At 37.1% G+C, this 12,705-nt stretch overlaps 1 protein-coding gene across 1 annotated transcript in view; it reads right to left on the bottom strand.

The window, feature by feature from the left end:
* Positions 1-12,705, bottom strand: part of Fyb1 (FYN binding protein 1) — a 154,053-nt gene that overhangs the window by 14,581 nt on the left and 126,767 nt on the right. The window contains exons 4-7 of the mRNA XM_023712691.1: positions 2,873-2,919; positions 2,381-2,400; positions 1,891-1,925; positions 834-954 (exon numbers count right to left, since the gene is read on the bottom strand). Of these exons, the coding sequence (XP_023568459.1) occupies positions 834-954; positions 1,891-1,925; positions 2,381-2,400; positions 2,873-2,919 (223 nt within the window). The remainder of the gene's footprint in view (positions 1-833; positions 955-1,890; positions 1,926-2,380; positions 2,401-2,872; positions 2,920-12,705) is intronic.

The raw sequence follows: 12,705 nt of genomic DNA, 5'->3' as shown, positions 1-12,705 counted from the left end.
TTTAAATTGAAGTAAAACTATGTATTAAATGCTCTAGAGCAATATCTTTTTTTTTGAGCAATATATCTTTTAAAAATTATATCAATTCTTTTAAAGTGAAGAACAGCTTTGTAATGCAGATAATCACTCAGAATATATTGGAGATGCCAGACGTGCACCAGATGGGCTATGACGCTGAAACCATGAGGATACAGCCTGTGCCCGCATTGCTGAGTGATAGTACTAACAGAACTCAGGCAGAGAGCAGAAAATACGAAGATCAGAAGTCCCAGTAGACAAAGTGGGACTTAAAACAATAGTTACTGGAAGTAAACGTATACATAGGCTTGAAATAAAAGTAAACATGGGAGTCAGTTTTAGACACCAGCAACCAGACTAGTTCAAAGAAATGTTAGCCTGAGACAAATCTGGTTCATCTAAGGGCCGCTGGTTTCCCTGGCACCACATGCCAAGAGGGCACTTATGTGTGTGTGGTCCTGTGTGTTGTCTTAAACTCACAGACTAAATATGCCAATAAGAATCATGTGAAAATGAGAATCAAGCTGAGTTTTGAGTAATGGACTATTCATTGACTCGGTGAACATAAAATTCCCTGGATACTCACTGAAAACAAGCCTCTAAATTATATTTTATCGGGATTTTATCATATTACAATTTTTAGTGCAGGCATAAGGTAGTATATTGGACAACAAAAATACTGTTAGGAAGATAGATCCTGTTTTGAAAACTGTAATTAATTCCCCATCTACACAAGTTTTCAAGACCAGCACGCCTCTCCAGAGAAAGGCGCAAAAAGATGTTGGGGTTTCACCTATCAGGCAGGAAGTGCTTACTTTAAATTTTTTCTTTAGCTCTTGTTCTTTCTTCTCTTTTTCTTTCTGTTCCTTTCTTTCTAGCTCTAATCTCTTCTTTTCTTCCTTTTCCCGTTTCTTGTCTCGCTCTTTGGAGGCTTCTCTGTAAATACAAATACTGAGGTCGTTTCTGTACCTGCAGGGCTGACAGCCACCACAGAAGTGGCAACCATCACCAAACACGGCCTCTGAAGTTTACAGGAGGGTAAGACCATCCTGGGTATGTAAGATCATTTTTAAAGCCTCCTTCATTAAGAGGAACGAAGATGAGGGCTCTCTGCAAGGGCTCTCCTGGCCTTTACACCTTGGACCACCAAGTGCAACACCCAGTCAGAAAGGTTTGTCCTTGTGTGCTGCTGTAAATACAATTATTAATTTCTTTCTCCTCCTGGGCACAACAAGTGTGTGCTTACAGTCACACAGGCTAACCTTGGTTAAGTAATTTTGGTCAGAATGGCTTGAATAAAAATTGGGTAGAGAAAATCAAGACATGGGATTTCAAAATTTGATTTTAAATCAGGTAGATTTCAGTAGAAATGTTCATCTCTACTTTCATTCACATGTCAAGAAATATCTTAGGCCACCTAAAAATCCATTTTGGAGATATTTTTGGTAGATAGTTTTTAAAATCTTTTCAGCAAACTGGAAGTTTGAGTGTTGTTTTAAGCTACTTCCCAGAGCCTTTCCTTTGCTTGAGTGCAGAAGGCAGTACAAATATAGGAATCCATTTTCTCCACAGTACACTGAAAAAAAGACATACAAATTTCTATGTCTAGATTCCTGCCTGTGGTCTCTCTAGTAGTGCGTAGGTCTTGGGCCTCACACACAACAGTTCGTTAGCAGAGTACTCTAGATCCTTAGAGAAGTAAAGAACCTTTAGTCCTTTGTATGCAAACAGAGGTTATTCTTTCATGCTAGTCATTTGAACAGGTAAAGCTTTCCCGGCATAACAGTGGTGTGTACTCATGCTCCTCCTTAACCAAATGCTATATTCAATTTAGAAAAAAATTATTATGGTAAAAAAGAACATAATTCATACATGTCTTCATACGTTTCTCCTTCACTCTCTTGCTCCTGCGAAGGAAAACATAGACAAAGATTAATTTCTGTTATTGAAAAGGCAACATATACAGCCTTCATTAATAAATATTTATAAAACAAATATTTTTGAATTTATGTAATTTAAGTATAAGTCATTTTTGATTGTGTAAAAAATTAGTTTTTTGTCCTAGGAAACAGATGAAGGAATCAAGTACAAAAATATTTAGTTTTCTCTCTTGTATCACTCAAATGACACAAGGCAGACATGAGTTTATGATCAGCACTACAACATTCCTATGAGTCAGTGTGCTGACTGGTGTGTAATGTCTGAAGCATTGTAGATGAAATAAGATTACAAATGGAAAAATACCATCATTACTCATTAAAATTTTATGTTTGGCTCATGCCCATAGGAAGTGAATCACATTAATTTTTAAGTATTTTAAATATAGCAGTATCATATGAGAAGAAAAACTTAAAAAACTGACCTCCTCTAGAATTCCAGTACCTATGGATTAAAAAATATACTGTAATTAAGAACTTCAACACATGATTATTGGATATAATGACAATATTTTAAACAGTTAATAAGTTAATAGAACTAATGCTTTATCAAAGATACCTAAGTACAAATTAGAATGTATATCTAAGATACTTACTATGGCACTTTTTTTTTTTTTTTTGGCAGAACCGGGGATTGAACTCAGGCCCTCGTGCTTGCCAGGGAAGCACTTATTCCACTGAGCCATCTCCCCAGCCCCACTATGGCACTTTTGATACTTACAATTGAATCATAAAATCATTTTACTGATGTTCATAAAATACAAAAGGTGACAAATAAGGTACATTTTATTTCTTTATGTAAGGCAGGGACATTGGCTTATGAGAACAAAGTTTATGAGTAACCACAAATAGGTTAAACTTTTATACTCATTCCTTTCTGTGATTAAGGTCACAAATAAAATGTTTTTGCCCCTTACCTTCAGCGTGCATGATGCCATCCTGACTTTCTTCATTTATATTGCTTCTAAAAATAAGAACGAGGAAAATGCAAAATTAGAGCAAGTTAATGCCCACTTTACAATCCAGAAGGGAAAAAGGTGATCGTTTGAATTATTTTTTTCTCTTTGATATTTGCTAAGATTTCCAACTTCACATGTAGAATTGGCTTCAGCCCTATATTTGTCCTGCCAACGTAGCAAAAAAAATGGAGACTTGAGAAGCTAGTGCACAGCCCTGTGAGCTCACAGTGGATGTGTAGAATGAATTCATGGCTTCAAGGGAGTCATATGGTTGCCATTAAATTTACAGTAACTGGATTGTGCAGTCCCAGATTGTAAAGGCATTTGAGTGGTCCTATGGCAAACACACCAAGTGGAGTTTGCTCCGTCCCCCACTCCTCATTCTTCTGCAGATGTTTTCCATCTGCCTTCACTTCCATCACTTAGTGGCTCGGATTCCAAGGTGCTTTGTTCTCAACCACTTAACGCCAACTGTTCTTACAATGCTTGGATCCCAGAAGTTCTTAATGACTTATGTAACCACGTATGTTTTCTAATCTTATTCATATTAACTAATTTAGCTAAGATAATCACCAATTTTACTGACCTTTTATAAAAATGTATTTAGTACAGGGACTATAGGGTCTCACTACACAGATTGGACTCACAGTGATCCTCCTGTTTTCAGCCTCCCAAGTGTTGGGATTACAGGGTTGTGTCACCATGCCCAGTCTCAATTGCCATCTCAGTGTACCCCAGGGACTGGACCAGCACAGCATGCTGGGGATCAAACCCTGGCCACTGTGCTCTGTAAGCAGGAGCTTTAGTCTGCTGAGCTATCTGGCCAGGCCCTTCAATTTTACAGACTTTGGACATTAAAAATTATTGGTAATTTCTACTCCACCCTCATTATGCTGTGGTCTCTATTGCTCTTTTCCTACTTACCTTTCTCTGCCTCAATACCTATTCAAAACTTTCGCCACTTTCCTCAAATCTTCTGTCCCTGTCCTTTCCCCTATATATCGATTACCCTGTTGTTTTCAATTTCAATAAAACAGCCGTAATTGGATATGAATTTCTTTAAGAAAATGTATTTTCTTATGCTAGCCCATAAATTTATCTGAAGCCATAGTTATCCTTATTTTCTCTCTGCCAAGTTCTTTCCATTTGTCTTCTGAATTACATCTGAATTCTCAGTAATTTGGGTCCTTCAGAATGTTTTCTTAAATTGTACTATCCTGTTATTTCTATTGTTCTTCTTGCTTCTGGCCTTGCTCCTAAATACCTCATTTTTTTTTCTCTCTCAGCTCAGTTTACTGTCCTCTATACCAGGCAAACAGTTGCTGCTTTTCTGAATTGCTGTCATTACAAGATGATCCTCCTTTCTGCAGCTGAGAAGAACAGTGTGTTCATGTTTGCTCTTTCCGCTCCTCCTGGTCCTTTCTTCACTAACTACTGTTTGTCTTCATAAAACTGCTCCTAAAAATTGTAGTTGCCAAATCCACCAGACACCTCTCAGCCCACCTCTTAGTTCATTGCTTTGTAGCCCTCGACATTGTTTGATTTTTCACCCTTTTACAGCCTCCTTTGTTTCTACACGAAACATCTCCTAACATCTTGTCTCTCTGGCTACTAGCCCACAATTTCCTTTGTGAGTTTATTTTCCTTTAACTTCCTCTCTTGGTGATGATATGTCTTTACCTTTGTGTTCTGGTCTTGGCTTTCTTTTCTTACCTCACTCAATAGTTGTTTCTGAATGATTTCATGCATTCCCATGTTATTTTAATGTTGGTAACTTCCTTGTTAAAACTTGCAGCCAAGGCCTGCTTGTTTTCCTCTCTCTATATATATATCTCTGTCTCTCTCTCTCCCTCCCTCTTCCTCATCCTGACAGCAGTCCTTTCTGCAAAATTTGCTAACATGATCTTTCTATCACAAAAATGTAATCATATGAATCTCAGAATCATTACACAAACTGCCTTTAAAACTAGGAAAGAGTGTTGGACCCTTGTTGAAAAACGAATTCTGTCCATTTGAAGAGTGTGTTCTGGAAATACCTTCTTATCACTTTGATCTTTTTGTAAAAAGAGCTCACTGGGTACATATATGGTTTAGGACACTTTTTCTTTTTTCACAGATACTATTTTTCTTCTTTTGGAAATGTAGGGATATAAAGACAGGGTGTGAAATTGTATAAGAAAAAGATGACTTGATATCTGCTTGTCTTTCTCCCTGAGAGGTGCATTTCAACACTTTCATGAACCTGTCTTGTTCTTCTGGCCATAATTCAAATCTAACAGGTCTTTGTTTTTGTCTAATTTTACTTAATAGATTTATCATTGTAGCTATTTTAAAGAGCATAACTCAGTGACATACAGCATAATTATTGTTGTCCAACTGTTACCAACATCTAGTTCCAAAATATTTTCATCACCTCCAATGGAAACTCCATACCCATTAAGAAGTCACTTCCCAACCCTACTTCCCCCACTTCTGGCAACCATTAATTGTCATGCTGTCGCTGAGTATTTGCCTTTTGAGGACATTTTCTAAAACATAAAATCATATAATATGTGGCCTTTGGCGATTAATTTATTTGTTCATCAGTGAGTAATTTTTTGACACAAAATGTTTGTATATAATTATGGAACATAATATGATAATTTGATGTACATATACAATATAATGTTCAAATCAAAATAATTTAATATTTCTAGTACTCAAAAACAGTTATTTCTATGTGTTGTGAGCCTTTGGACTCTTCTAGGTATTTTGAACTATAATAAAGAATACTAGAGATTATAGTTACTGTACTATGTTGCTGATCACCAGAACAACTAATTCCTCCTATGCCTATTTTTGTAGTATGGGTTACAAAGAATTGAGATGGATATATCTGTCTGTCTTTACTTGAGATGGCAAACATATAACTATAATGATCAACTGTGACTCCAACAAACTTTTTTTAAATGTATTTGGTATAGGGTTTCACTACGCAGCTTAAATTCGTAGTGATCCTCCTGTCTCAGCCTCCCCAGTTGCTGGAATTACAGCCATGTGCTACCATGCCCAGTCTTGGTGACTGGCTCAGTGTACCTGGGGGCAGGGCCAGCAAAGCATGTAGTGCTGGGGATTGAACCCCGGCCCCTGTGCTTGCCTAAGTAGGTGGTTAGTTTGCTGAACAAACTCATTTTTTAAAGAAATTGAAAGTTGAAACTTAAGCTTTCTCTTTAGGTTAAATGTAAAGAAACATTGAATTAATTTATTAAACTGGTCATGTCAGAACATTGTGTAATTCAGTGAGTCTTCCCTGCCTTCGTGTTGTACCTTGGAGCCAGGCAACTACAGACTAAACCCTTTACAAACTGAACTAAAATACACCTTTCCTCTTTTAATTTGTTTATTGGAGTACTATGTCACACCTCCGAGGAAAGTAAGACAATGAATCTTACCAGAAACCCCAAATGAAACTAGATAATAGCAAAAAAGAACAAAATTTGATCTATCACATCCACATGCATCTACTAAATCTATAGGAAACACAATACAGAGAAGAACAGTAAAGTTACCATAGAGAAGCAGTGAGAAAAGACTAACTTAACTTCTTTAAATTGAAAGAAAAAAGATAAAAGGTAAACAGCTTAAAGAGAATTATAATCGAACAAAGATGTCCATAGACTTTGGTTTCATGTTTAAGCGAAATTCATACACACGCATACTGTCATATACAACTGGAAATTTCAACACTGATTTGATATTTTATATTAACATATGAAGTCTGTTTTTGAGAAATAACTACTGACATAGTTATGAATGAAACTATGATATTTGATATTAGTTTCAGAGTAATATAAGAAGAGGGACTATTGTGATTGAGCATATGTTTATAATTGCTGAAGTTGGTAAAGGCAACTTAAGGATTTCTGGTATTATTGCTCCTATCTTTTATATGCTTAAGATATTTTAATAATAAATATACTTCTTAAAAATAAGAAGGATCCAATTATAAATCTGTTAATATTTAAGAGAATTGAGCATTGTTTAATTTGATAGATTTATGAATCATGAGAGGGTTTCGCTTAGTGAGGTCATTAAATTTGTCTATCTGGTGTTTGAAATGCTGGAGATGAAATTCAAAATATTATACTTACATAGACAGTATAGAATATCTAAGAGAATTTAATCAGCTAAATTTAATAACAGAACTATTGACTTGAAAAATTTGGTTGGTTCTGTTTGTGTTGTCTAATTATTCATCAAAGATTCTCCTGGATATAGTTAATGATGTGTAAGTAGAATAGCAAATAAATAATGTAAATACAAGTACTTAAATAAGACCTTTGCATTATTAACCTTAATTAATACTAATTAGAAGACATAAATACTTTAGATATCGAGATACATTGATATTCTATGTAATAAAATTTATAGCCCTCTTAAAGTTTACTTCTTAAGACACCTGGATAAATGACAAATATTTGTAAATGGAGGGCATTTCCATAGTGCACCAATCGATGTGTATCTATGCATTTATGAAAAGCATTTATTGTCCACAGGCAATGCTTGCTTGTGTACATTCATTCATAGATCCAGCATGACAGCATGTAAATTATAGTGCATTGTATAAAAGTCTGAATTTATTATATATAAGGTTAAAATAAATATGAAATGAGTCACAATAGCAATGACAGTAAGAAGGGAAAAGTAGGGAGAAGAAACAGGTGCCAATATATTGAATAAACTCAGAAAAAATTGTTGCTAACTGTTTAAAGTTCTCTAGGCTTTAAGAAAATCTCCAGAGAGACTAAGAGAAAATGACACTAGGCATAACCAAAGATGTAGCAACTGAGGCAAGGGCGGGGTAAAGGAGCAGAAAAAGAAGCTCATCATTGTGATAGTAAGTCTCCTTAGGAAACCACTTCTTTGTTTTTATTGTTATAGCACACAAAATTACACAGGGAAAGTGAAATTATAACAATTTTATATTAAGATGGTCATTTATATAAAGCTATTGGGCTCTATTGTCTGACAATTAAAGATATAATAACATTGATTTTCATGCCTTATTTGCTGCTCATGAATTTTGCTTTTAAATTATCAGAGTTTTTATTTTTAAAGGGAAATCCTTAGTGACACATACCTATCCTATACCTACCTTTATGATGAAAGATATGCGGTGGCTTTTTTTCCCCCCATCTGGTGTATATAGTGTCTTCCTATACTTAATTCCTATGAAATTTAAAGACTGTGTCTTGCTTAAACCAAAGACTCTCAAATGTAGTTAGGTAAGCTGAACTGGCAATGGACAACTGATCCTGAATGTCCCTAGGATCATTTTAAGCATGTCTAATCAATTTAAAAGTTATAATAGTAAGTTCCTTTTTTTTTTTTTTTTTGGCAGCCACCCTGGGGATGGGGCTGGCCCCGCATATGGTGCCGGAGATCAAACTGCATACACTGCGCTTACCTAAGCTTGCTTAAGCAGGCACTTTAGATCGTTGAGCTATCTTACCCGCCCTATCATGGTAAATTCTTACCAAGACAAACCCTTAAACTATGAATGTCTTGAGAAAAACTGTTCACGCTTGTCTTTGCTAACATTAGTCACTTGCCTTCATTTATTATTTCTTATTATCTTGCTTTTCCTGTCTCATTACTCTTAATAACCATGTAATTTTTTTTCAGGTGCCCAAACACTCAACCAATGGCTGTTTTTATAAAGATTATTCTCTTAGAATTAGAATTCATTTTAAAAAATGGAACCAAGAAATGTGTTGCTACACCTGAAATATTGATTTGAACATTAATGACGATAAGCATAGCCCTTTGTTCCATCTCAGTGCTGCAAATGTCTGAGTCAAAGAGCAGAAAGTGTCACAAACTTATTCTGACCACTAGGTGGGGAAACAATACAATTTACATTGCCTGTCACTTTGGCCCCAGTGACTTAATTCTCACAATTATTTATGATTTCGATTCTTACCTGCCTTCAATCTTTTATGCTTTTAAGACATTCGCCCTGCATGATATAATGACAAGATACTTCTGGGAACAGCTTGGAAATAGACAGAACAGGCTGCAGGTGGCAAGGCCCACCTACCTCTGAAATTCCTCCCTGATCTCAGGTAGAAATCCCACTGTATATCTGAAGAAGGACTCAGCCTTAGCAGTCATTAGCTTTTGGGGAAGCCAATCCCTTCCCATACTGAAAGTGCTGCGATTCTTGGTCTCAGGAATTTTTTCTTTTCCACAATGATCATTTTTCCTCTCTACTGGATCTTTCCCATCTAAACACTGCTATAAAATTATCCTGATCCTATTTCTCTATCACTTCTTTGCTTTGCTTTTCACCTTACAAGGGTGTGTTTGCTAGCTCCCTCCAATTCTTCTCCTTCTGTCTTCTGTCAAAGCTGCTTCAGCCAGGTTAGGTCCTGCTCCTTCTGGGAGTGTGTTGGCCCTGAGCCCCTCCCTCCCCACTTTTTTAGCCTTTGGCAGCTTCTGGCCTCTGAACAGTGACTTCTCCTGTTGGCTCCCAGGGCACCTGATTTACTGACTTTCCTTTCTTACTAGTTTCTCTTCCCCGTTCTCCTATAGCTGGAATGACCCAGGCCATGCCGTCTGGCTTTCTGGTTCTATACTCCTTGATCATCTTAACATTCTCTTGACTTTAAAGAATTTCCTAGGCCTTTCACATCAATGTGGTGTTTGCTTGTTTGTTTGTTACCACAAAAGTCTCACTGAAGCTCTTTCTTTTTGTGCCGAACTGTGTCCTCAACATTTCCAATTGGATTTTAAGAGACACCTCAAACTCAACATGTCCATGACCTCTAGCTCCCTCAGAGCCAAACTTGTTTGTCTGTGATTCCACTGAAGGAAGTAGTCATCCTTATAGCTGTTTTGGGCAAAATACTTGGAGTCATGATTGATCTTTCCTTTCCTTTCTTTTTTCCTTTCACACCCAAATCCAGATTCTATTTTCTTTACTCTCAAAATATAACCAGTATGTGAACATTTCTCGTCACCTTGTACCCTCCTGGCTAGAGCCAACTCCGTATCTTGTCTGCATTTCTGCAATATCTGTCGAACTGGGTGCTTTGCTTTGACATTTGTGATCCATTATAACACAACTACAGACTATAGACAGGCTTTTTTCTTTTTCTTTCTTTCTTTTTTTTTTTTTTTTTGGTACTAGGTAGGTGCTGCACTGCTGAGATACACCCCAGTCCTGCTTTAACATTTGTCCACTCCCTGTCTATTCTCAGCATAACTGTGAAGGTGATATTTGTAAAAATAAATAAATAACTAGCTCTTCTGTGCAAGCTTTTTCATGGCTTCTCTTTTTCACTTAGGAAAAGAGCCACAGTCTCTGTCAGGACTCACAGCTCCCTACAGGAGCTATTTCCCTCCTGCTGCTTCACTTGATCTCTCTGCTTGAGTCCCTGCCACTTCTTCCCTGTCCTTGAACATTTTAAGCCTTTGTTCTATCTGTGCTCTCTGCCTTTAACAGTTCTCCTTTGGATAGCTTCACATCTAATTCCCTTAGTTCTTTTGCAAAGTTTTTGTTCAAGCAGGCTGCCTCCCTCCCTGTTTAAATTAATGACATTCTGTCTCCAACATCTCTCACACTCTCCCTGCTTTGTTTTCTTCTCAACACTTGATGCTTCTTAACTACTACAGTAGGTTTTTTTTTTCCTGTTTTTCTTTTTTTTTTTAAATTTTAACATTTATTGTGTGTGTGTGTGGCCAGCTCAGCCCACCAGGGGGCGCGGCTGGCTGGCATGTGGTGCTGGGGGATTGAACCGCGGTCCCTGTGCTTTGCCAAGCTTGTTCCAAGTAGGTGCTTTAGACCACTGAGCCATCTCTCCAGCCCCCTTTCCTGTTTTTCTATTGTGATTCCTTTGTTTCTTGTTCCAGAAAGGCAGGGATCTTTGTACTGTCCACTGGTATTCCTTGTGTTACAATTACAAAGATAGAAAGGAATGACTCAAAACTATATCCAATGAATGTGAAAAACCTATTTGACTTTGTCTGGTGAGTGATCTTTACAGACAGGAGGAACATTTGTCTGGCAAATGGAGCATACAGGAAACATCCTTGTAGACTTCTTGTAGAATAACAGTAAGAAAAACACAGAACAACCTCTCTGTTCTGTATTTCTACCTAAACACCAACCCATAAGAGTCCTCTTCACAAGAGCTTTCAGCACAAATATCAAGATACAATTTGCTTTTAAGATCCAGTTTGCTTTTAAGATAGACTTTGCTTTCATTTCCTCTGCATTCATCTAGCTTCTCCTTCCTGGGGGAAATTTTCTAACCTAGCTATTTCCTCATAGTGGAATTTCCTTGAGCTTACTCATAAGAGTTTGACTATTTTTGACTTTCTTTTTTGAAAAGAAAATAGATTTCATTCCTTCTCTTTTTTCCATCTGATAATTCACTTTCAAATAATCCAACTGCAGATTATCTAGGGAATATAGTATCTAAGACTCTTAATATATCCATTTTTCTTGAATGTATTTTGGGAAATTGGCAACTCTTAGATGAATCACATGCTAATAGGAGTCTTTAAGAAGACAGAAACAACAATAAGGGAAAATGTATTATTAGTGGATTTTGCTAATCTTTGATGTGAACAATAATAAAAGTAAGAATTTTAGTGTGGTTGGTTGCACTTCTCCTCCTCCTTCTCCTTCTCTTCTACCTTCTCTTTCTTTTGGTGTCCTAGGAATTGAACCCAGGGTCTTGCACGTGCTAGGCAAGCAGTCTACTATTGAGCTACATCTGTAGCCATTTTTAGATTTTATTCCGAGGCAAGGTTTTGCTAAGTTGCCTGGGCCAGCCTCAAACTTACAATCCTCCTGCCCAGCCTCCTGTAGGTAGGATTCTAGTTGTGCTCTACCATGCTCACCTAGGAAGGCCCATTGTAACTTTTCCTTCTTTGTAAGAATTCCCTGCAAAACTGGAAGGATAGACCAGGATTCTAAATAGACCAGGATTTCAATAGACCAAGATTCTAGGTACATGGTAGCTCATGCTGCAGGACTTCTTTGGGAATCTTCTTTCACAGCTTATTTTCTTTATCATGATTGATTCTAGGGAGTAATATTTCAGCAAAGTATCAACATAATAAGACTGCATCTGCTATTTTTCAGAAGAATCTATTACTAAGGTTGGAAGATAGTATATAAGAACTCAGCTTCTATAAAATTTTACACACTGACCTGAGGAATTGTCTAGTTGATAAAAGTAGTTTGCTGTGCCAAGACTGACCTATGGCGATCACCTCCTTTTCTTCTTTCGTCTATTGGAAGTTGTGAGCAGAAGATACTATTTGCCTAGACTTCATTCAGAACCTTGAGCACTATCTCTTGTTGGCTTTCTTGGAAAGCAGCATGAGATAGGCCTTGATTTCCATCTTTGGAGAAATCAGTGCTCACAGTGTATAGTTCTCAGGCTTGCAGGATGAGAACGTCAGAACCCCGTGCTTGGACCCCTCCTGCTGCTGCCTGTGCCTTCTTTGCATTTCCTGTAAGGCAGCTCAGCCATTGGTACTATTGTCCTCTGTCCTGAATGTCCTTTAAGTGGATCAAGAAATATGTAGGTGGTTTGGGGGACTCCTAAGACAATATGAATTGTGCCAAATAATTTTCCTCTCCACAATTTCTTTAGTGAAATAATTACTAGCCTTCGTATTAATTTTTATTTATTTATTTTTAAATTTTTTTTTCAGAACTGGGGATTGAACTCATGCCCTTGAGCTTGCCAGGGAAGTGCTTATTCCACTGAGCCATCTCCCCAGCCCCCATATTA

The sequence above is a fragment of the Octodon degus genome, unplaced genomic scaffold (genome assembly GCF_000260255.1).
Source record: "Octodon degus isolate 3935 unplaced genomic scaffold, OctDeg1.0 scaffold00002, whole genome shotgun sequence".
In the NCBI taxonomy this organism is placed as follows: Eukaryota; Metazoa; Chordata; class Mammalia; order Rodentia; family Octodontidae; genus Octodon; species Octodon degus.
This window is presented reverse-complemented; position numbering and strand designations above follow the sequence as displayed.